At 33.0% G+C, this 26545-nt stretch overlaps 1 protein-coding gene across 1 annotated transcript; it reads left to right on the top strand.

Annotated features, from left to right (window-relative positions):
* The first annotated feature begins 1314 nt into the window (after positions 1-1314).
* LOC125053814 (jmjC domain-containing histone demethylation protein 1) lies at positions 1315-26545 on the top strand. The gene is made up of 21 exons (XM_047655383.1): positions 1315-1489; positions 2406-2632; positions 5070-5181; positions 7304-7468; positions 8841-8976; positions 10068-10195; positions 10558-10707; positions 11435-11608; positions 12069-12228; positions 12914-13043; positions 13587-13710; positions 14078-14168; positions 17088-17242; positions 17995-18084; positions 18747-18840; positions 19349-19515; positions 20157-20324; positions 20886-21022; positions 21940-22228; positions 22804-22970; positions 24141-26545. The coding sequence occupies exons 1-21, from the start codon at positions 1442-1444 to the stop codon at positions 24256-24258; spliced, it is 3030 nt and encodes a 1009-aa protein (XP_047511339.1). The 5' UTR covers positions 1315-1441; the 3' UTR covers positions 24259-26545.

Genomic DNA, 26545 nt, shown 5'->3' on the forward strand with positions numbered 1-26545 from the left:
TTAGGTAACACAATGTACACTTGTGATACGTCATTAAAGAAATACGTATTAATGCTTCTAATTTTACATTTACTGCCAGTTCTCAAATCAAGGGCGTAGAACGGAACAGAAGAACTGGCAATAAACTCTCCGCCACTCTTTTTAATCGCCATGTTTTTTTTTTACACAACGTTTGTAAGGAGCTGCAACCATTACACCATGTTCCACATGACATCTTAAGTAATTAATAATAATAACATAAATTAAAAACAAAGACTTGTCCCCTATCAGCAGGAGGCATGGTGAAATAGGAGCACGCACTTACATGCATAGCCTAATCACACCTAATAAAATCCATTATATTTATATTCCATAGAGACTATTTTGAATCCAACACTTGAGCTACAATGAGCATATAATATTACATTGAGGATATTAAGGTGAAAGATTGAGATTTGAGACAAACATTTTGTATAACTGTTCTATTTAGGTATGCAAAAAGTTCAGTTCTCAGTTACTTTTACTTCTAGTTACTCCATATTGAATTAGTAATTTAAATATTTGTGTAATCCACAGACATACTCGACCTATTACAACAAGCTATGTAATATTTACGGTCTACAAACAAAAACATTGCATAGTAGTATTAGGTTAATACAGAATAATTTATTTTACAGATTCTGAAGTGACTGAGTTCAAAATTAGTCTGACATTTGCTAATTACACGTAACTAATTAGCAAGATCATCATCAAAATATCTAAATTAGTAGTAATTGGAATTTGTAAGTTGATTGAATGTTAAATGTTATTTACAAAAAGTCCTCACGAGATGGCGCCTAAATCAATGTAAATTTGTATTGCTCTTAAAGGCTCTTATCAATAAAACGATAATAATAAGCAATTAATGGAGGTGCCGACAAATTATACTAATCACACATGAATAGACATTAATCTTAGAAAAGTATAAACTCTTTAAAAAGACAATTATAATTTTTATCAAAATATGCTAACTTAATGTATATTTCATTTTCTAAACTAACCTTAATTTATGTAAAATCAACTAAACGAATTACATTACTACATTATGAACTTTAATATTACTATTATTTAGATAATCTACTGGGTATGAAAGATTAAACCTAGGTAACAAAACTAAATAAAAAAAATCATTGTTACGCATAACATTTCTATAACTTTGATTAACTCATATTCGTCGGAAAATTAACCAAATATTTATCTTTTGAGTTTCCCGCTGCTTATCTTTCGGTCGAAATAAACCAATCGCATACTGCAAGGAGTGCCAACCTACAGAACGTAGCCGGAATGATCAGTTTTTTCGTTGTTGCCAGCAGTGACGTGTGTGGCAAATGGTGGATTGCGTTGCTTTTTCTCGTGCTCCGTGTAAAATATTTACGTAAAATAGTGTTCATTTTTTGGTGCAGTGTTTCTGGCTTATATAAACATGTCGGAAACACTGCCGAATAATAAGAAGCAAGTTCCACGGCAGCTGGTAAGTTTTTATTGTTAGTTTTTACGTATTTAGTCCCGGGTGACGCCATGGTGGCTTTATCTGGGATCACGTAAACACGAAATGGTGCATCGCTGCATTGTGTATCGATTTATGTAAGTCATGAGAGTGATTAATAAAATGTTTCATGGGAAATTTATTTAGAATTCATTAATTTCGGTCCGGATCAACTGAAGGAGTTTTTGCGATCACGTTACGAGTTCAAAACGCGGCGGCCGTATGCATTCGCGCATGCGGATGGGTGTCAAAATCTATAATAGTTACGGAGATCGCGGCATTGCGAATAATATGACAATGAGCGATATGCTGTGAGCGGCATCGACGTCCTCATTTCAGCAAACTGAGCAGGCATCTGGTAGGGACGAAGGCGTTTCCTCGCTTTTAGCAGGCGGCCTGGGGCGTGCGCCGTACGTCGTACGTCGACCACACGTCGAGTCCGAACTATGAAAGTACGAAGTAAACCTGCGACTCGCCTCGTAATCTAGTTTAAAACTGTATGATCTTTCGCACAATTACATATCGGACACAAGACTTGGCAAAAACATTGTAACAATTATTAGTCGATGACTGATCACAATTTTATTGAAAACTCGTTTTATCGCATGAATAAACTCTTTGTTAGTTACGAAGGCAAAGCGCCGTGTACGAAAGTTAGATCGCTAAACTATCCTTTCCTATTTATTTCTATATTCATTACACTTGCTCTACTTGGCCTTGAGTGGCCGTTAATAACGATCCATATGAATGCTTACTCTTCAAAATTTATTTGTTAGCAAGCGCTTTCGTACTAGAAACTAAAAGGTTACTTCACGAAATTAGTATTTATACTTAATAGGTACTTCTAGAAGAATATTTATTTAGTTTTCACAATAACATAATTGGATATCCTTTTATATAGCGTGAACGCAAGCAGCGAAAACTTTATTCTGATGAGTGGGCCCTTGGTGACGATGAGGCTGAGGGTGGCCGGGGATTTTCCCTGGCTGATAAACTGGATAGTTCAAGATTTGAACATTCCGGGGATGTTTTGGATATGCAGGGCTCTGATCTAACAATAACATATCTCCAAAAGCATGGATTCACAACTCCGCTTCTTTTCAAAGATAAAGCAGGATTAGGCCTAAGGTATGTATTATTGTAAAGTCTATAATAATAGATTAGATTGGCAATTTATTTAAACTTTATTATCAATACTTAATGATATCTAAGTGTAAAATGTAGATATCACAAGTATCAGTGACTTAACATTTGATTTAGATTTTTGATCATCACTTACATGTAGAAACTTAAATCAATTGCTATGTTTATGATGAGATATCAATAGTGTTAAATAAATAATACCGCTCGAATGATCTTTCATAAGGATCCTTTTTTCCTTTTTGTTTTTGTGTTTATTGCACTAGTGGTAGGCTAAAATTAAATGTATGTGATTGAAACAGCTTGAATTTATGTATTATCTGATGCTCAAATTAGGTTACATGTTCTTTTGTTGTCTATGTTTATTAAAATGTGTGTTCTTAATTCATAATTATCAGATGTAGTCTCTACTATTGTTGTAAAAGTATGTATACCTTCACAATTACTCTAGGAAGTCTAGTATAACTTCTAAATATTTTTTCTACTACCACTTCTGTGGCTTAGTTTGCAATAGGGAAACCTAGTTGTTCGGTGTTTCATTCCCTAAACAATATTTGTTTTGGGTTGAAAGAGACACAGAAATTGGGTTATAAAGAAATATCAATGAGGTAAAGCTAAAGCTACAAAATTACTGTTAATATTCAGTAAGCTAAACACATTACATAACGTCATACCTAATTCTCTGCATTGAGACAATAATATGGCACTGAGGAAATATCTTAAATAGCATCGTTTATTAATGCGGAGGTGTGTTACACTTTAACCGCTAAATCGGCATAGGGTTATAGATTTATTATCAAAATGAGATGACGTCATAACATCCCTAATTTGTTATTACACGGGTTCTATTGCCAAAGTGTTTATTTTAACACTGTTGCTTAAATATACTAATCAATCACCTCAACTTAAGCCAGCGGGCGGTAAAACAACAAATGTAAGCTACGGTCATAGATTTAAAGATAGCCCATTTGACAAATATTCTATTACATTGAAAGACGAACTTTCTAACATTTTCGAATAAATACTCTCTTAAAATCTCAATGAAATTTATACCATATATCCTCCATTTTTGAAGAAGGTTAAAAGGGTCCAACCTAGTACCTATCCCACCCTAGATCAGTAGTGGAGTTGCAATTTTAAATCCGTTATATTTTTGAGGATGATTTATGAAGTAATATTATATTCATATCAGTCCAAAAATCTTAAGTTTTCCTTTCAGTAAAAAAAATATTCGTTGGTATAAATAACTATGTAATTGGTTGCATTTGTAGGTGGGAACGTCACTATTCACACTAGATTATAACATACCTAGTGTAGCTACTTATTACCAGCGAACCTTTGTGCCTATTACATCTTACTCCCACACAACCACCCACGCTTTGAACTTTGTACTGAAAAGCTATCAACAGGACTTTATGTAGGGGCTTACGTGAGAGGTGGTGTGTAGGTTGTATTTTTCAGTGCTTTTGGCACCATTAGCGTTAGATTCTAGTTGAGAAGAATGACTCCCGTATATTAAAATCGAATATATTTTTGTATGGGAGTCTGTTTTAGCTAGTCTTTACTTTGAATCGAATTGCTATCCTAAAATCTCTCGGTGGTAGTGTTTACAAAAACACAACAACCCTTCCATTTAAACAATGTTGTATTTTAAAAAGTATTTATGTACATTTAAATATGAATTTAAAATTAATGATCGCTGCTTTATCGCATATAGCAAGCAATATTCATGACAATATTGTTAGAAGTGGAAGTAATGTGAAGCTCATTAGCTACTTAAACGTTAAAATTATTTAAATTGATATCGTTAATAAATTACGAAATTATTACGAACCTTGGCTTGTGCCTTTAAAAATATCGTATTAGGCAAACAAAGCAATTAGATGGCTTTTAGCGCACTTTGTTGTTGCGACTTGTGACAGTTTCATGCCCTACGTCGACAATTCTTCAAGCGACGATCAATATTTCAACTATGCATAACTTGCACCTGTATAAGCATTTACATTGTATTATTATATTTCCACAAAGGGCAGATGAATGTAAAACTATGTGAGTGAAAATATATAGAAGCATTTTTATATATAGAACATAATAATCGGTTTATAAATAATACCTCAAACCATATCTGTAATTTTAATATAAATTGCAAAGAAATGCATACAATCCGATATCTTTCTATTTTCTCTTTACCTAAAACATCTGCAGTGCTGTATTAAACGCAACAACCGAAATTTTACTCAAAAAGATAAGAACTCTTTTGAATCATTTCTATTGAGCTATACAAATTCGTTTGAAGATGAAAGCATAATTTTGTATTAGCCTAATTGTTTAGGCCTTTTATCGAGTGTTCGTTGCCATTTTTAATTCGTACCTAAGAAAGTTTGAGCAAGAGGCGACGTGGTCTCACTTTGGTGTCTGTTCGCAGAGTGCCGACAAGCAATTTTACAGTGAACGATGTACGCATGTGCGTTGGATCGCGACGCCTCCTCGACGTTATGGATGTAAATACACAGAAGAACATCGAAATGACTATGAAGGTAAACGACGCAATTGTCCATATTAAAGTCGGAATTGGTTTATTTATTTATGGTCGCTTCACATTATAGACCTCTAGTAAGCCCTTGTAAGCTTAGCTTACATAAGCGAGACAATACTTACAATTAAAAAAATATTGTACATGATTGTAGCAACTAATATTTTTATTTTATTTAGCTTATTTTTAAACACGATGTACATTATTAAGCTACTCTAAAATTTCTCACTAAGTAAATATATAACTTTGAGAAATAACCGAAGGACAGCCGTTTAGGTGTAAATTTATGTCTTATAAAATATTCCGCTGACTTATTAAAAGAACACTCCACGGTATGGTTTCATGTTTTGTTTTACACCCTTTGAGAAATAAGAAAATAACTTACGACCTTGCTTACAATTCGGACTGCATTTAAAGGCCGATTTACATTATCTTAGTGTTTAGGAGAGTGCTTTAGGATAGTACTTTAGTTGAAACATGTAAACGCTACTTGCTTTAGTAAATGCTACGCTAAAGAACTTGCCTTTCAAGTTGTACTAAAGCACTCTCCTAAACACTAAGATAATGTAAATCGGCCTTAAGAACTGGTAGTTTGAGCAGCGCAAGTTATTAAAAATTTCTTTGTTGCAAATAAACCGATACTCAAACATAACTTAGTTTTAATTAGTAAATCATGATAGTGTGTCGTTTCGCATGATTTAGAGCTGGCATGGTCACGGGTCGACTTATACTGGGGTCTATAATTTGGTAACATATTATTCTCATATTATGAAAATTTGTTCATAAAAGAGAATGGATAGGACATACTGTATTTGTAAGATTTTGGCAAGTTTAGTAAACCTTAATAACAAACAATAACTATGTACTTAAGGAAACTAAAGCTATGAGACATAATGGGTTGTTATTTTGTATTGAAACACTACGCGTGTATGTATTATGTTAAGTGATCAAACGGCTATAAAAGATTTCCCTAAACGGTACGGGAAATATATTTATATGTTGTGAGTTATTACTTAACTTAGTACAGGTATGTGTTTGTCTTAGTTTTCATAGTAGAAATTTAGGTGTTTTTGTTTATGAATCGATTTCATAATGGATTAACTAAAGGTCGACTTTGGTTATATATACCAACTTTGATGGACTTATTAAAGGTAAATTTGCTTTTGGTCAAAAATATTTCTATTAAGTTAGGAAAATGAAAGATGGATCTTTTCAAATACAAATTTTTTAAGGGAATTTTTAATGAAAATTAGACTTGACATATTACCTAACCCTGTAGTAGTCTGTGGCATGATACTTATCTGCGACCAAAATAACTATTACATTATGTTAAATCACGCTTTCCATAATGGTTAAAGAATTATGGTAAGCATGTCTCACCTGCCAAGGATGTCTGTTAAAGGTCTGTGGTAATATTTGTTGACACTGATTATGTAAATATCATAGACAACCAAACTCTCTCATCTAGAATAAAATCGCCTGATATAATGAATTATGGGTAACATGTCATACCTTCCAGAAATAGCTAAGGCCTATGGTAATCATAGTTGACACAGACTAGGCAAATATTCAAAGACAATTCGACTCTCGCATCTAGAATAAAACCCTATAAAAAACTAGCAGACCGGCCCAGCGTTGCTGTAGCTAAGGTTTTTGTTATATTACATAGTAGTAATCTATTCAAGGGAATCGGTAGGAGAACACCAGTCATGGGGACCACCATGCTTTTTTGGTTGTAATGCCATTAAATTGTAGCTTATGTGAAACGTTGGTACTTTCAACACAGAATTGTGACTATCAAATAATTAACAAATAATTTGCAATAAAATTGAGATGTAAGCTATCATATCTTTTAAGTTAGATCAAACCGCACACGGTGTACAATTTTGATTGAAATCGGTTCAGTAGTTTAGGAGTCCCTAGCAGACAAACAACGTGACACGTAATTTATATATATTAAGATATGGGAATGGAGTTCAGGGTTATACATATATTTCATCTTACGCTAAGCGTATTCCAAATATAAATGCAATATCGCAGTAAACAACTTTAATATCAGACGATATTCACCATTTTATTTACATAATCCATACTTATAAATGGCTATATTTTTGCTCTTATTTCAGGATTGGCAACGCTACTATGACGACCCAAACAAAGAGCGTCTTTTGAACGTGATTTCCCTAGAGTTTTCTCACACGCGTCTAGAGAATTATGTACAAGCTCCCCGTATAGTACGCCTTATTGACTGGGTCGAGACTGTATGGCCGAGACATTTGAAGGACCAACAGGTAGGTTATGGGTCATTGGCCATCCTTTGAGTCGTTTTTGATTATTTAATTGGTGTAAGAAAAAACCTAACCTGTTACAGACATGAAAACTAATTAATTCCAATGTTTAGATCGATGGATCCTTGGAGTTTATATATATATACCTTAAATTTGCTTAGCAGGAATTCTAGGTTTGACTTTTTTGCGCAACATTAAATGTGTTATTAAAAATTAAAAATTTAAAAATAGATAACATAAGAATACTAACATAAACTTAAACACATCTTGATTGACACAGATTTAGAATGTATTTACAATTGAATCTGGACCAATATCCAATATCTGGATCAAGAATGACCACTCTGGTTATAACCAGAGTATTCCAATTAATTGTATATGTGTAGAAATAAATATTTGACATTTTATGGAAATAGATTTAAGTCTAGAAGAACGTGGCTTACATGGCTATCAGCTAACCTACATGAAACAATGATTTTCTGGGAATCGAATTCGGGAACTCTGTTAAAATTTACTTTTGTTATCAAATTTTAGTATTCCGGTGACTGTTTGTTAAAAGGATTATATGAATTATTTGCATTTGGTCTAGGCTGAAACCATTATAAATCTTGATGTCAGCCAATTCACAGTTCCAATAAATAGAGATAAAACTCCCTCGCTGACCACAAGTCCTGAAAAGACCTTGAAATATAAATTTATGTAAATACGCAATAAATATCGTTCTTTTTAAATGCGTAGTACTCGAGAAAATCACAACAACATACATATTTCACTTATAAGTAATTTTATTTTTCTTCTCGAAGTTATTTCCAAGATATTTTCACAAAGGCCGGTTAATCATCCATCAGATGTTGTCTATGAGCTGCCGTATTGACCCAAATCGTCGTCACAGTATTATCTTCACTTATAAACGAGTATATCTATCTCGCTCCGATGAATAGAAGCGGAGTATCAAAAATAAATGTTGTAAAAAGGGGACAAGTTATTTCCTTACTAGGGTTTCCCTCAATGTTGAGAGAAGAGTGTACAATTAAAAGGCCGGCAACGCGCTCGTGAGCTTTCTGACATTGTTCTCTGATTGGTCTGATTGTGGAGTGTCCATGGAAGGACATAAAAAAATATAATAATAATAATAATTTTATTCATCAGACAAATACAGTCCATTGATTGATTAGTGAGTTAGTAACAATAGTTTTTTAAGATGTTAGTACAATTAGTAAAAATAAGAAAAAAATGGTTTTAATTGTTATATTTTTGTGCTGGTAGTATTTATGAATGAAGAAAAATACTGAGGACTAATATAATGCTACGACCTATTTAACGCGGCCAAAACCGCAGGGGAGAGCTAGTTTTTATTAAAAATAAATAATTACAGACGGAGTCAACAAACGCCTTGGATGATATGATGTATCCCAAAGTACAAAAGTACTGTCTGATGTCCGTGAAGGGGTGTTACACGGACTTCCACATTGACTTTGGCGGTACATCTGTTTGGTATCATATACTGCGAGGTTAGTATTTTTATACCTCTTAAACGATATCTGTTTTTTTTTCTTTTTTGTATTACAAACTAAAAATATTTGGCATGTTTACCATCTTGTTGTAAAAAAAAAACTATATGTAACTATATGTGAAGATTTGTATTTGGCCCATAATGGTATATATATATATTCCTTTCATTCATTCATTTTAGTGGCTTTTTTTCTTATTTATAAGGTTTGAGAAGGAATATAGGCGATTATATTTATTTAAATTTTCGGAAATAGTATAGCAAGCAGTCCTCGACTCGTCGTTTCAAGTTACGTCGAACAATGTTTTGAAACTATTCTTCAAGCATACGTCATTTGTTTCAATTTCCGGCATAGGAGAATGCACTTGTCTTGTGCAAATTTGAAGAATGCCACGAAATTTTTTGAACAAAATGATCCAAGTTTTGAGAGGAGTTTCAACGGTAATATCAAAATTTGTGCAGCCTATCAGTGTTACCAAGATCTGTATGCTAGCAAGAAGAGAGAAGCGAAGCAATCTAGAATTGATATTTCTTTAAGTCAAAAGTTTCATTTATTATTTCTCATTACATATTTTCATTATATATTAAAGTTTTATAATTATTATTAAAATTAATAACACAAATACCAAATATAACTAGCAATTTCATAAGTGCATATATAATTATTTTAAGAACTTACTTTTGATAATAAAGTACGTATATCCTTTGTTATATAGTTTTTTTTTAAATTTCGAGTCCGTGTGGAACCTAACCCTTGATTTTTACATGTAAACATACGAAAAAATATGTCTCGACTTACGTCGTTTCGATTTACGTCGCGTATTTCGAGACTAACATGCCGTAAGTACGAGGACTGCCGGTACTAGAATTTCAATCAAACTTAAATCTAGTTTTAAATTCTATCAAACCATTCTTTCCGTATGAAGTTTGACATAAGTGTCAGAGCTCAAGACAAGAGTGTGACCTGCGATATCAATAAGAATATATTTTTTAATTTAATTATTATTAATTTCCTTCAAAGTAGCAACTTACGCAAACATTACATTTACCTTATCAAAACATGATTATTAATAAGATTTTTATTTGTTACAGGTGCAAAAGTATTCTGGCTAATTCCACCGACAGAACGCAACCTTCAGTTGTATGAGAAGTGGGTGTTGTCTGGAAAACAATCTGATGTCTTCTTCGGTGACACAGTTGAAAAGTGTATACGGGTTCATGTAAGTGAAAAAACAATAAGAAGATTTTTAGACTATGTCTACTGGTCAGTAGTATTAGTAGTAGATCAAGTTTATTCAATGATTTGGGTACTGGATCTATTTCCTACATAAAAATAATATATTTGAATTGAAATACACTGACACAACAAGATTTTTTTTTATGCAACTCATCATAAACAATTGACTTTGAGCTTCAAAAGCTTTAAAATATCTAATCTTTGAGCTTTCTATATTAAATTTAAAAGATGTTTGTGTTCATAGTTTTTAAAGTTATTTTTAGTTATTTCACAATTCTGGTTAAATTTAGGAATTCTACATTCTGTTCATACAAACAATACTAACTGTTGGTCTTATGATTTTAGTTACAAGCGGGGCATACATTCTTCATCCCAACTGGTTGGATACACGCTGTATACACACCAAGTGACTCTCTGGTCTTCGGGGGTAACTTTCTTCATCAGTTTGGTATAGAAAAACAGCTTAAAATCGCCCAAGTCGAAGATGTTACTAAGGTATGATTGTGTAATTACTCTAGTCTAGTTATCACCTTTATTTATGGAAATGACGTACAAACGTGTAATCCGGAAGTCCTCAGGTGGCACAGAAAGCTTTTCTTATAGTTTTGATGTCTAATCTAATTCCATTGACCCATATTTGGGAGTTACATGGTTGTAACTCTAAACAAGATTTAATCTTAACTTAAGATTACTTTCAATTTGTGCATGATATTTTATGATATTTTGTCTGAGTAAAAACATAATTAAATATCTGATCATTGTTTGGTTTGTATTTGTTTTATATATTGGTTTGGTTTGTCATTGTAAAGTAATAGACAAAATGTTATTACAATGTTGTATATTTATTATTATTTATATCTGTCTCACTTGTACTAGTCGAATGTAAAACAAATGACTACCATTACTGTTATCGTCTTTAATTCAAACTAATTTGACACATAGATATTTTTCTAAAAATGCCAATTAGAAATTTGTGGCAATAGATGGCGTTAATATTACATTATTAAAACTAATTAAAAACTAAGACATACCAGAAATAAGAAACAACAATTAAAGCTTATTAACCAACATTACCTTATTTATTTACTGTTTATACATGTAAATTAATGAACCGCTAATATTCTGTTTAAATATCTTAATTGTCATGACACATTGTGTCAACTTCAACTTACACAGAATACGAAAATAAATATTTCTGTAAAGATGTTATATATTTTTCCAGGTGCCACAAAAATTCCGTTATCCATTCTTTACGGAAATGCTGTGGTATGTGTTAGATCGCTATGTGTGTGCGTTACTCGGCCGGTCTCATCTTGCTCCTGAGGGTCAAAACCCACCTCCAACGGCTCCCAAGGAACATATCCATCTTACTCAAAATGAGCTGCACGGATTAAAGGTAACATAAATTAATGAGCTTGAAATACACCCAACATTTAAATGTTTATTTAAAATGCTTCATGTATTTTTATTTTATTTAGAATTTATGGGGAAAAGCTTTTTTTATCGTTTCGAAACCACACGTGATAATAAATAGGTTTTCCTGGTAATCAAATCTAGAATTTAGTTAAAATGTTGGTTATCAAACTTTACTAGGAAAATGAATTTTATTGATCTTTATATGAATAATCTTGCTTGTGTACATTGATTTATTTTCATAGCCATAGCCACTATTATATAGCCTTTTTATTAATTTAGCATACTTTATCAACATATTGTCAAAATCATATTGACGTTATTTACAATATCGTTTCGCTCGTAGGTACATCGATTCATTACATTGTCTTATTCTATGATAAGTAGTCTAGTCTAGTCGTCTAGTAAACCAGAATAAAAATGCATAATATTTTTTATTACAGGAAATAGTACTTTATCTGCATCAATTGCCTGCCGCACGTAAATCAGTCCCCGAATTACTCAGCGATCCGATAGCATTGGTTCGGGATGTGCGTACCTTGGTGGAACAACATCGTCATGATAAACAACAACTTGCAATTACTGGACTACCCATATTGAAAGGTTAGTTAGTAACTACATTGTATCTGCCATAACATCTAGATGTACAGGTTTCCAGAAAAACGTAGAAAAGGTAGGTAGGGTAACGTAGTAGGTAGGTAGACAAAGGTAGAACAGACGTTCTACGTCTTTTAAATGGACTTTTTACAAGATTGTACGAACTAAACTATAGCATTTTTATAAATTATAAGTCACTATAGAGTCTATAAAAATTGTTATTTCAAGTATTGGCTTTAAAAATTCAAATTAAACATTCACAATTTTAACAACCCGCCAAAACGCATCTCTAGGCAAGATGGCGTCGCACCGCGACCCTATGACGTACCATGTCTGTAAACACGTAAACAATTTCAAGTTTTTACGTGTTAATTATGATTCTTAAATTACACAAAACCACATTATATTTAGATCAAAGTCAGTATTAGACAGACTAATGTTTTTAATTAAAGATTTTTGATAAATAAATATTTATTGACAAGTTATTTTATACAATAACGCTTATTAAAGTCGCTTTATGCAGATTACTCTCAATAGCACTCTATTTTTCGTAATCAATTTAATCAGAATCTCTACTAATTATAATAATGCCCTTGGTACAAATCAATACATATGTGAGTTAAACATTGATTTCTTTTACGTAGTATATATTATATTGGCATATAGACAGGTTTAAATATTTTTTTCATAGGTCCAGATGATGCTGGAGGTGAAAGGATTCGCCAATGGGGTGGCGGTAGAGGGCGCGGTGGGCATCGCGGCGGTCCCGCCAGACCACGTCCCGAACATGCCAATAACGCACCTAGGCGACGCCGAACAAGGTACAATATTATACTTTTCTATACATTACTTGAAAGGGTTTATTTAATCGATATATTAATGCAACAATTTGAAGTACAATAACTCAAAGACATTTTTTGGTTTTGACACAAGGGAGCGTTCATGTATTACGTCACGCAATTTTTGGAGCTTATTGGCACACACACACACACACACCAAATGTAACGCGCTGTAACGTCTGTACCCAAGTATAGTAAAACGTTTCGTGACCACCTAGTGACTCTTTATACCTAAAAGTTACCATTATGTGGTGTAAAGTACTGGAAAGTCGAAAATAATATTAACAATAACGCGTAATTGAATCCCCGCCCCGCATCGTAACGTTTTACAAAAGGACCCCGCCCCCCAAAATTCGTTACGTAATACTTGAACGCTCCCTAACCAGCAAACTTAATATGATTAATGTTTTTGTTAAAATTGTCATCATCTTAATACACAACAAATATAAGTTTATTTATAATCCTACATATATAATATTACACGAACTATTTTACATGTATAATAAAAATATATAAAATTTTCAGGTGTAAGAAATGTGAAGCCTGTCAACGTACAGACTGTGGTGAATGTGTGTTCTGTCATGATATGGTCAAATTTGGAGGGATGGGTCGAGCTAAACAGACGTGTGTTATGAGGCAATGCTTACAGGTATATATATTATTATTTTTTAACTATAAAATACATTTATTAGGTATTTGTTGTAAAATATATTAACATGTAACACGCTAAAGATTACAAACTGTGAGAAGTGAATACTATTGTCTGCTAAGAAGTTACTGTTTCAGATTTAACATATAAATGTAATATTTACATTATTGTATGTTGAAGTTTATTTATTTTCGAAACAAACTAAAAAATCAATGTTTGTAGTAAATAGTAAATGGAGTTGCTGTATAATATCCCACTAGGATAACTGTTTCATAAAACCTCCGGTAGCTCAATAACAAATCTTAGAATTAAGACCGGTTTAACCCTAAACATAATTAATTTGATATACTTCAATTTTGGTTTCCAGCCAATGTTGCCTGTCACAGCATCTTGTGCCGTTTGTCACTTGGATGGATGGATGCAAACTCCGGTTGCACCTCAGGCTAAAGGAAATGCTGGTAAATATAACAATTAATTACTAGTACCGCACGTTGATATTGCGACTGGCAGCCATCTTAGTGACGTAGTCGAACTGTCAATGTCAGTACCGTGCGCAAGGTCAGCCAGCGCTTACGCGTATTGAGTACATCTACCACGTGTTTTATATTGCTTTTTATTTTCTTTATCCTGTTTTATTTTTGTTGTTTAGTTTTGTTATCATACTTATCCTATTAAAATGACCAAGAAACTAATTAACAGCCGTGCTCATGAAATGATTATGAAAGTGGACAATTATTTCGTTAAGGAGAAAGAGGACTCTAACTTATTGATTCAAAATATAAACCAAGAAATAAAATATAAAATAATACATATCAAGCAAATAAATGAATATTATTATTATTAACTTTTTTACTGTCTGTACTTTTGTGCGGTTGATGACGTCGCGTAGCTGTTATTGTGACAAGGTTCCGTCGCAATATCAACGTGGCTAGTACTTTAAATTAGGACAAAATTATTCGGTTAGAATTCAGATCAATTCTTATTAATGAGGCAAATTTGCAATTATTTAAATAAATCTTTTATGATTGAGTTAACTTACTACTAACTTAACGTTTCAAGTATTATACAAAAAAGCTTTAGACTGCTCAAACATCGAAATTCCATACAATTTGTAGTTATATATTCTATTTGAATAAAGTATGGATGTGCTTTCGTTAATTTTCAAATTCCAAACCGAGGGCTGATTCTCCGTACCAATTTTTTTACTTTTCTGTTATTAATAGCTATTAGATTTAACATTGATTGTGTTAAGGCCTTATATAAGCATCTGATTTCAGATCCATAAAAATTAAATGAAAATAATAATTTGTTCTAGAACTAGATTTTTTTTTATGATTGTACAATTCACACCAATTGACGTAGTCCCATGCTATAGCCCGGTCATTTTAGACAATTGAAATAAAGAAAATTCCGACAAAGCCAAATCTTCGTAGAGACCTTAGGTTTACCACAAGGAATAAAGTGTCAAAAGTCCCCATCAGTCCCATGTGAGCTTAGGGACTTATTCGGGGTCCAAGGTCAAAATTTTAGGTTTTTTGGATTTTTCTCGAAAATGGTAAGTTTTATCGAAAAGTACCACAGAGCAAAGTTGTAGATCTTAAAATTCTCTATAAAAATGGTCTCTATGATTTTTTCTCTAAGACCCACTATTTCCCAGATATTGCGCTTGTAAGAATCACGTTCTACATAATATGCCCACATTTCCTCACCACCTGTGAGGTAGTGTACTCGGCGCGTTTTTTTTTAACGTGGTATCCCCGGTAGGCCTATTCCACGAACCTTTCTGACGTTATTTTCAGGAACAATAATTATTTAATAGTATGAAGATTATTGATATGGGTTACTGAGTTTAACTGTCGTTCAAACTTTTTTTTATTACTTTAATCTGACTCATACTCTTCATATTATTCAACTTCAACAATCATGTTTTCTTCAATTTCTTTTTGTTCTTCTTCTTCTCCTTCCTGTTGATAAGCGCTTAGAAATTGTTCAAATGAAGATGAATCAGTTGTCTCTTCATCAAAATCACATGAATCTTCCTCTCTTTTATTTAATTGAACATTTGAGCAAGAGACACCTTGGCTATTGGTACACGCTGGAGAACACTGCAACCCTACTTTTTTACAGCCACATTTGGCACTACAACCTTTCTTGCAATTGCAAAAAATACTAGTGTTAAGAAGTTTTTCTGGAGCAGGGGGCAGTAAAGTTCGAATCGGTTCCCAAGTATTATTTATCAATTTCCAACCCCAGACTTCAGAGTTCATTGCCTTGCCATGTCTGAACTTGATAGTATACTCGAAACAAATGTTGACTAGCAGATGCCGATGTTGGAGGAAAACAAGATAGCTGTACTTGCTTTTTGTTTCGTGTATTTTTTACAAATGTTAAATATCTGTACGTATCTATGCAATCAATTTTTTTTGGAGCTCCATAAACCGCAAGAAGAAACCGAATTCCTTTAGTAATTAGTATTTGAGGTGAAGAATTAATTTCTGTAAATACTTTTGCGCAGTCAATCAAATCATTTTTTTTTCAAATAATTTTAATACTGAATTTTTGCCCCTTCTAAACATTTCTGACGTAGTATCGCATCCGGTCATCGCATGTAAAAATAAAATAAAGTTTTGGCATTTTGGATAAGCTGATAAACTTTTAGAAGAATATATTTCTGTCCGTTGCTGCGCCTTCCCAGGTTATACTAATAATGTATACATAAAAGAGACACGAGTAGGCATTTTTGCTTGCTTGAGTACCTAAATATGTATATACGTGGCATATGTGTGCATACTATGTAGAACATGATTCTTACAAGCGCAATATCTGGGAAATAGTGAGTCTTAGAGAAAAAATTATGGGGATCATTTTTATAGAAAATTTTAAGATCTACAACTTTGCCCTGACGTACTTTTCGATAAAACTTACCGTTTCGAGAAAAATCCAAAAAACCTAAAATTTTGACCTTTGACCCCGAATAAGTCCCTAAGCTCACATGGGACTGATGGGGACTTTTGAAACTTTATTCCTTGTGGTAAACCTAAGGTCTCTACGAAAATTTGGCTTTGTCGGAATTTTCTTTATTTGATCACTATTTTTATGTCTAAAATGACCGGGCTACTAAGCTGGTGAAGCTTGTGTTATGGGTACTAGGCAACGGATATACATACATATTATAGATAGATAGACATAAATACATATTTAAACACCCAAAAACTCGACACCAAATGCTCATCACATCGATGTTTGTCTTAGCCGGGGATCGAAACCGGGACCCATGGATTCGCAGTCAGGGGTACTATCCACTAGACCAATGAGCCGTCATGAATGAGAATGGATAATGATATGTTAATGAGTTGGTAAAAAATATTGTTTTGCAGGTCGAAACGGTACTTCATTACTTCGTGAATGCTCAGTATGCTACAGCATAGTACATGAAACCTGTGTGCCAGCTGGAGGACAGTTGAATGAAGACTTGCCTAACTCCTGGGAGTGTCCCACTTGTACTACTATGGGACTTAACCATGACTACAAGGTTTGTATGAATATATGATTTACACTAAAAATCATATAAAATAATAGTTGATTTTCACACTAAAGCTACGGTTTCCTAGAAAAGCGGTGCCGTTAACTAACGGCCGTCTTTACGGTGGCCAAGCTGTGGTTTCCTAGAAAGTAGTGCGACCGTATTCAATCGTAGTCACCCAGTACTCACTCTAGCGTTAGGTCGTGCAATGGTGAAAAATGGACGATTTGGACATAGCATTATCAGTATTTTTGGATGATTGATGAAAAACGTTGAACTACTGTCTATCACCGCTATGACGGCCGTCATGCAAATGACAGCATCGCTATTTGACGTTTCGGTGACACTGAACGTTCTCTACAAAACCTACGATGTTATTTATAGACAACGTATGGGTGACGTCACCCAACGTTACATTACGGCCGTTAGATAACGGCGCCGCTTTTCTAGGAAACCGTAGCTTTGCAATATATAGTTTTGCGGGCTCAAGAAAGGTTCACCTACCTGTTATACTAAGTAGATTTAGTTGAAATTTAAAAATAAATTGCAATATGCAATTGCGTTTATAAAAAAGTTGGTTTGAAGGAAATTTATATTTTCTATGAGTAGAATAACCTCCGTGGCTAAGTGGTTGACACAAATGGCGTTAATCCGAGATCTCTAATTTGATTCCCGGTTGAAAATTGAAGGTTAAATTTAAGCATAGAATTAAGAATATTCACACAATATACTTCATTGAACTATTTAAATTATAATTTCAGCCGCGCCATTTCCGTGCCCGTCAGAAATCTTCCGATCTTCGTCGTATGAGTGTTAGCTCCGACGCCAGCCAACTCAGTCAGAATTTACAAGTAAGTACTGAAATTACTTTATTGTTATGTTTAACAGTACTTTATCTTCACATATATATTCTGTGCGTGTGTTTGTAATTAAACTCCTAACCAATATTGATGATTTCATTTTTCGTTTTTGTTCGTGTGTACGCGAGAATTTATAATATCTATTAGATTTAAAAATCATTATAAAACCGATTCAGAAATCTGAGACCAAGACCTAAAGAGGTGTAGCGCCACTGATTTTTTTTATTTTTTTTATTCGAGAATGGTTTAGATTTACAATTTGATTTTTTTAAGAAGTGTATACAGGACAAAGTCTGTTGGGTACCCTAGTATATTATAAAAACAAATATAAATAAATAATAACAATAAACGCAACTACAATGTACGAGAATTCAGTCATGTAAACATCATTATTACTTTTGGTTAGTTTTAGTGATGAAACTAGCAAATTGTTCCAGTGCAATTCCCAGATTTTTAACTGAAATAAATATTAGATGATATGAGACATATTTTTTATTACTAAAGTTCTATATGATACGAACATTAATTACTGTATCGATATTTTATATTTTCTTATTATAAAGCTCGGTTGATATTATTTATATAAATTAACATTATAAATATAGGTAAGTAGTTGTGATATTGTTAATTTTATACTTGACAAAACTTTTCAGAATAAATTACCTCCTCCATCATCAATGTCGGTGAAGACTGAAGCCACTTCTGATGCTGAGAATAAGGGTGATATGCCAATTAAAACTGAAATGGGTTTGTACCTCAGCTGAATTTTATAAAATTTAATTTCAAAGTTAGCATCAGACGCAGATAATATTTAATAAATATGCATGATTTTGAAAAAATAAGCTACTTCTGAAGTGAAAGATAATTGCAGAAGGGCTTTATATATAATTTTTTTTTAATCCTATTTTTATAATCTCTCCTTAATTGGGTTAAAGTTTAATAAGTTTATTTCGATTTGGTGAAAATATTAATGTGTATAGATTGATGCCCTTTCGAGTGTCAAAGAATCTGGTCCCTCGTTTTACTAGTGCTACTCAGTATTGTTCAATATATATTTATTAATTGTGTTGGTTGTGAAAAAGTTTGTAATAGTGATTTTATTAGAAAATAAATATGACTGATATAGGACCATATTTTTCTAACCCCTTAAAAGTAGTACTGTTTAAAAAAAACAAATATTTTTTTTGAATAAGTTGTTTAATGTCAAATATATTAAAATACAATTATCTAACAAAATATTTATTATTATTTTAAGACGTGAAACAAGACGATGAAGTCAAAGAAGCAGGCGATAGTGCTGATAGGGGTGAGGACTGGGAACCAAACAGCAAGAGGCGACGAGCCAGTGATGAAGATGAGGCACCGAAGAAACAGGCTTTGAGGGCGCATTTGGCTTTGCAGCTTACTCACCACTCCGCTAAGGTAATGCATTGGGTATGGAGCTATGGAAATACATAAAATATTGAAAAGTATTTAGTTGAAATATGCGATTAGATTTTTTTAATAAGGAGAATGAACTATAACACTTAAAAATCAATTGAACGCTTTATTAAATTTCGTAAAATGTTTCTATACTCTATATAACGACACTCAAGGGACTACTCATATTTTGACGTTAAAGAGAGTTGGCGTTAAATAGAAAGTAGAAAAGTCTATAAAAAGAAAAGTTTATTCCAGACTAGTGTTAGTAATTACATAAAAAAACAATTCTTATTTGAACGCTATTGCATATAGTCTGTTATTTTCGCCTAACGCCCTTTGCTGCACCAGAAATTATAATGTATTTTTTGACTTTTAGTAGAAATTATAATGTTTTTTTTGGTTTAATTTCAACATCTTAAAAAGTACATTTTATATTTAATTGTCGTTATTGAGAGTGACTGATGAGATGCTATGTTGAGTTTATCATTGTATGGAAGACAAGCGGCACCAACCAAAGCCGAGTGATTGAGGGAGAACCTCGTCAATTGGAGGGACGTTACATGAAGTTTTTACTGTATTTGAATGTGTGAAGATCTTTATTTATGGCATATTTTATATTAAATTGTACCTCTCTATTCCAGCCCCAAAAGAAACCCTTATATCCGGTTCGCCCAGCTCCGGTCTCCATATCGAACCTGGCTGGTACTCCGTGGCTGGATCGAGACGCGATGTTGAGTGTCTTTGCAAAACTCACGCCGCATGAATTAGCCACTTGTGCGCTTGTATGCAAGGCCTGGGCTGAATATTCGGTGAGTAACAAAAACCGTTAAACATTGTGTATAATTACATTATTAGGAAACTAATAAGTGAGCAAGGCAACAGGCGGTGTATCCCTGGCAAAAATATGCCATAATTATAAAAATATTCAGTTACTGGTTAGCTAACTCATATATCTTGTCAAATAGTTTAAAAAAAATCTTTGTTAATATGTCATATCTTATAATATTATTTTCGACTTTCCAGTACTTTACACGACATGGGTACAGTACTGTAGAAAATCGTTACGCTGCGTTACATGGGGGGGGGGGGTCAATAATGTCCAAAAATTGCGTGACAAAATACTTGATCGCTCCCTTAAACAAATCTAACTTTTTTACATTAAAAAATAAATTATTAATTTTAATTAATAATTTTATTTAATCTTAATTAACATTAATTAATTAAATTTGGAGCTCAACACAAAACTATTGTTATTTTATACTTGCTGTTTTATAAACATATTAAAACAAATGATTTGTTTTGTTTATTTCTGTGCAAATTTTCCAGAGAGTGGACAAACAATAGATAATACAATAAACAAAATATTTCAGATGGACCCATGTCTATGGCGTAGCATGTCATTTGTGCAAGTGCGCGTATCGGCCGCTCAGTTAGCAGGCATTGCGCGACGACAGCCCTTATCTTTGGGCCTTGAGTGGTGTCATTTAGCACGACGACAACTTGCCTGGTGAGTTACAAAGACAATTTTTTTTTATTTAAATGCTTCGCATAGCGAGCTTAGTAAATATACATTCAGATTAATAATTTTAGCTTAAATTTATAGTATCGAAAATTTACATTTTATTTTTGAAAAAGGTTTACTAAACCTGGAATTAGTAGGCAATGATGCCAGCTTAAGAATAAAATAAAGTAATTAAAGTTAATTCGATGTATTTTTCGTGATGTTGATATTTTTGTATTAGGTCACTTGAGTTAGTAAATATTAAGATTTACCTTTTTGTTGGTTAAACATAAAAAAATACGTCGCATTGAATTTTTTATTGCCCTCAAATGGGTCAAATTGGTCCCTTTTTCGGCGGAGAACTTTTTTAGTAGCACTTATGAAATGTCAGAATTATACGGAGTGAAAAGTCAGAGTATAGTTATATTTTAATAATAATAGTTTAGACTGTTATTTGGGTTACAGGCTTTCATACCATAAGTAGTTATTTTAATCAGTTCGGAAGGAGAAACATCGAAAATTATATAAATTACTAGCTGACCGGGCAAACGTCGTTTTGCCATGTATATCATTTATAATAAAAATAGGGGTTGATCGTAGAGGGGTGAAAATTAGGGGTTGTATGTATTTTTTAATGCTGTATCATAAAAAAAATAAAATTAAAAATTTTGTCTAAAAAATAAAAATTTAGGGGTAAATTCATCCCCCTAACATTTAGGGGGATGAAAAATAGATGTTGGCCGATTCTCATAGATACCGGAGAAGCACAAAAAATTTCATCAAAATCGGTCAAGCCGTTTCGGAGGAGTATGGCAACGAAAACTGTGACACGAGAATTTTATATATTAGATATACAGTTCTCCGTTAGGTTAGTACTACTTGTTCCGCAAAAAATATTTCACTCCATATATAAATAATTCCAGGTTACTGGCAAGGCTCCCAGCCCTTCGATCATTATCTCTCGCTGGTTCCCCTGCCGAGGCAGCCCTAGCGCTTCGATCCAGCTCGTGTCCACCCTTAACATCACTGGATCTATCTTTCGCCCGTTGCCTCGACGACCCGAAACTCCGGGGCATTTTAGCCCCACCGGAGAACTCCCGCCCAGGGGGTGGTGCCCGTTCGGGGACTGAGCCGTCTCGATTGGCAGCACTTGCGGTCCTGCGGCTCCCAGGAACTGATATCACTGATGTTGCTATGCGATATGTTGTGCAGGTAAAGAAAGAAGTGAAAATTGTATGGAGTCTGTGCGAAAAGAGAACCGACATGGCGCTTATGCGAACTAATATTAGGTCCTTATGAAATTGGCGATTTGTATTTGAACAAAAAGTAGTTTTTTTTAAATTGTATATATTTAATTAATCAAAGTATGTATCATTGCTATCTAAGCACTTTTGTTAACTTATAGGTAGTTCATTGAACCCTTTACTAAAAATCATTTGGCGAGCGTTCAAATATTACGTAACGCAATTTTTTGAGATTATTGACCCCCCCCCCCCCATGTAACTCGCCGTAACGTTATTCAGTACCCAAGTAAAGTAAAACGTTTCGTGACCACCTAGTGACTCTTTAGTTACTATTATGTGGTGTAAGTCGAAAAAATATTAACAATAACGCGTAATTTAATCCCCGCCCCGCATCGTAACGTTTTACAAAAGGACCCCCCTCCCCTCCCAAAATACGTTACGTAATACTTGAACGCTCCCTTGGATGGGAATCTTTAAAATCTTTGAAGGCAGTTTCGACTGCCCCATCAGAGTTGAAAATTAATTATATACAATATTTTTCAGGCTTTACCAAAGCTGGTAGAACTTGATGCTTCGTCCTGCGCACGTTTGACAGACGCTGGCGCAGCACAGTTGGCACATCACGGACTTCGGCGATTGTCTCTGGCCGGATGTCGATTGCTGACCGAGGCTTCATTGGACCATCTTACTCGTTGCCCTAATCTTGAGCGGTAAGAACTATTCAATTTGATTATTTACCGTTAAAAATGGAACACAAAGTTTATGGTTATTATAAAAAAAAATTATATAATTTAAAAAAAAAATTATTGTTATATGTACCGTATTAAATTTGTTAGTATAATTGAATTATAGTATTGTCTTTGATTTACATAACCTTTACACATTTAAAGAACAAACTTTTTAACCGGATTGAAGTTATGTATTATTATAAATTTACAACTATTTAACATAATTTTAAATTTATCCGACGTTTCGCGTGCTTTACAGCGTGCGTGGTCACGGTGACCACGCACGTTTTATAATTGAATTAGTTAGTATATTGTACAGTTTCGCTGTACTATAGATAGCATTTTAATAAAGCAAAGGCACGGATTTTAAACCCTTTACATAAAAAAAATATAAATACATATAAATAATAAAAACAAACCAGTGGCGCTATAACCTCAAGGTCTTCTTCGCCCTAGTGACTGTTGCGTGATTATTTTTTATGCGTAATAAACAAGTAGGTGATCAACCTTCTGTGCCTAACACGTTGTCAATTTTTAGGTCTAGCTGGTTTCCTCATGATGTTTCCTTTACGTTGGTAGAGAATGTTAATTGTGATTATAGAATGTAAAGTCTATTGGTGTTGCGAAATCGGGGTTGAGAGGTGCCACTAGGCCACCACTGCTCTATAATAGTAGTTTATGCAACTGTCATATAATAGAGGGTATTAAAACATGAGTGTACTTTTTTTTCTTATTTCAAAATAAGATTACACAAGTGTTTTAATACCTAATTATATGCAGTTGCATACACTACTTTATTTAATCTCATGGCTATAGGTAGCTACATTAAATAAAATGCAATATAAAAGAAACAAATTATTTATTATAAGTCTGTTATTGGTCTATCGGCTCGGAACCAGCACCGCACCACAGATAATGTGTACTTAAATTGAATTGAAACCTCCTTGGTCGGGACACATTGTACTTTAATAATTAAAAAATTGTTTTAAAGCATTGTTTTGTTAGGAGAATAATGCTTTCATTTAATTTTGTAATTTTCTTAAAGAAGTATGTAAATAAAATATGCCAATAAAAGTCTATTTCATTTCATAATTAGAATATTACCGAATGACACTATATAAATAATATTAAAAGATTTCATAATTATTTCAGATTGGACCTACGACACGTGCCACTGGTCTCAACACAGGCGGTTATCAAATTCGCAGCCAAATCCAAGCATGACTTGCACGTGAAGGACGTGAAACTGGTGGAGTTGAGGGCCACCTGATCCGAGGAGGACGTGGTCGAGACCACGTCGAACGATGACGTCATCAATGACGCCGCAGACACGCAAGAAGCTGCTTAAGTGACTTGTGAAATTTTGGTTCTAAGTGATAAGTGATAACCTAAAACTGCGTATGTGTATGTGACGTCACAGATGTCGTCCACGTTTACAGTGACTTGGGTGCTGTGATGAATGTTGAAACCAAATGGTACCTTAAGGTAATTTTAAGCTCATTTTAGTTGCAGTAGGCCTGTTTTTGACCTTGTTTAAGTTGGTATAACACGATTGTCGAAAACAGAGTATTTTATTAGTTTACAGATATAAGTTTCTTTATTAATACCGCAATGCCATCATTTGGATGTAGTATTATTTTAACTCATACATAAATCCCAATTACTGTTTAGGGTAATTTCAGGCAAATATTTGATAAGGTTGACTGAGTTATTATAACTCTTTGAATATCATATTTATAAATGACTTGCAGTTTATTTTTACAAAATTAAGGTAATTTTAAATCCAACAATATTATTATCATATTTTCGAGACAACATCATCAATATTTATCACAGTAAAAATTAAAATTATGTGAATATTTATATTCATCCTTGGAATTAGGATGTCATAAATCACATCTCCAAAAAACCTAATCAAACCTGATACATGGTATATCAAAACAACTATTAATCAAACATTTTAATTCTATTTTTTGGATTAACCTCAATAAAATTTTTAGAACACCTTTGTGCCAACATAGCACATCATTTTCAAAGCACAATCTACAAATTAGTTAAAAAACTATAAATTTTATTGCATGCTGTTGCATTGATATATATTTTATTTCTTTTTGTTTTTATGTCCAAACTCAGCTTAGCTTGAGTACTATTAGGATAAAATTCAGAGATAAGGCTGGGGAATAAATAAGTATTGCCAAGCTATTATTGCCTTGTCTTAAGTTTCTATCAAGTAAAAGTAACCTTATTATCATTGGAGAATTTTATCAAAACGTTTATATCTTAGATGCAACCGAACCTGTTGTTACGCTAAAATTTGAACTCACTTTTATGTATGAGAGCATTTTAGAGATAGATAGTGAGTGTAACATGTCTCTGAATCTTGTCCTTAAATCATTGGTTTTCACCACTGGAAAATTGATAGGAAATCAGACATTATTATGACCAACATAGGAATAGCATAATTTATATACATTATGACTTAATCTCATGTTTGGTGAAAACCAGTGCTCACCTGTATTACCTTTAAGATATATATGTATATATTTTTGAATCAAGGGCAGATTTGGTTTTGAGTGGCCTATGTCTTTAAGTAATGTTTATTGTTTACTCCAAATAGACTAATTTTAAGTTGCTTTTAGTTTTTTAGTTCTAGTCGCTTAATAGGAATATTAATATATCGAGGCTAAACAATTGATTTTGTAAAATGCATTTATCTTCAATTAAAGCTTTTGATGTAATTGAACTTTCGATGATTTTGTTTAAATGCATTTTTGTACTAAAAAATCAATTGTTAGTAGATTTTGTAAAATAGAATGACTGGTCAGTGTAGGTCTCACAGCCGCCTATTATTACTTAGGCGAATAGTTTCAAGTATTAATGTGTCAACTGTCAGAAGTTTTTTGTCATTTGAGAAAACTTTTATGATCCAACAAGTATTTGCTACATATTTTATAATAACCTTAATTTCATGATTTCATTTAATTTGAGATTTTACATTTCGTTTGATATTGGGAAGTTGTTAAGCTATATAAAATGGAGCTTTAAGACACAATAGTTATTAATTAATTGCAGTGCTGTGTAATATTTTCGTTTTTATAAGACCAAATTATTTGCAGTATAGGCTCATTTTTATAACATCATAAATTTCTTAACACTTGCTTTATTATATCGCATTAGATAAATTACTTGGCTTCTTAGGAAAATTAAAAAAAAATACTTTTAATATCAATAAATTTTGTTGTTTATAACATCAACACCTAGCTGTATTATTGTTGTCAATAACTTAAATATGTTTTAAGAATATGTAAGTTATTGACTGAATAGGTTATAAGTATTGTGTGCCTCTGTGTATAGACAGTTAGGGATTTATGTGAAGGGTACTTACTTAGAGGATATGATTAGGCAAAAAAAATTTTATGTAATCAATTGATGTATTCATATGTTTCGGCAGTTGAAAATTAAAAAAAAAACTTCCTGCCTCAGCTGGTTATTCAATGTGAATTTGTAAATAATGACATCTGAATGTGACAGATGAGGGCAATTTAAAAACGGAGATA

The sequence above is a fragment of the Pieris napi genome, chromosome 11 (genome assembly GCF_905475465.1).
Source record: "Pieris napi chromosome 11, ilPieNapi1.2, whole genome shotgun sequence".
Taxonomy (NCBI): domain Eukaryota; kingdom Metazoa; phylum Arthropoda; class Insecta; order Lepidoptera; family Pieridae; genus Pieris; species Pieris napi.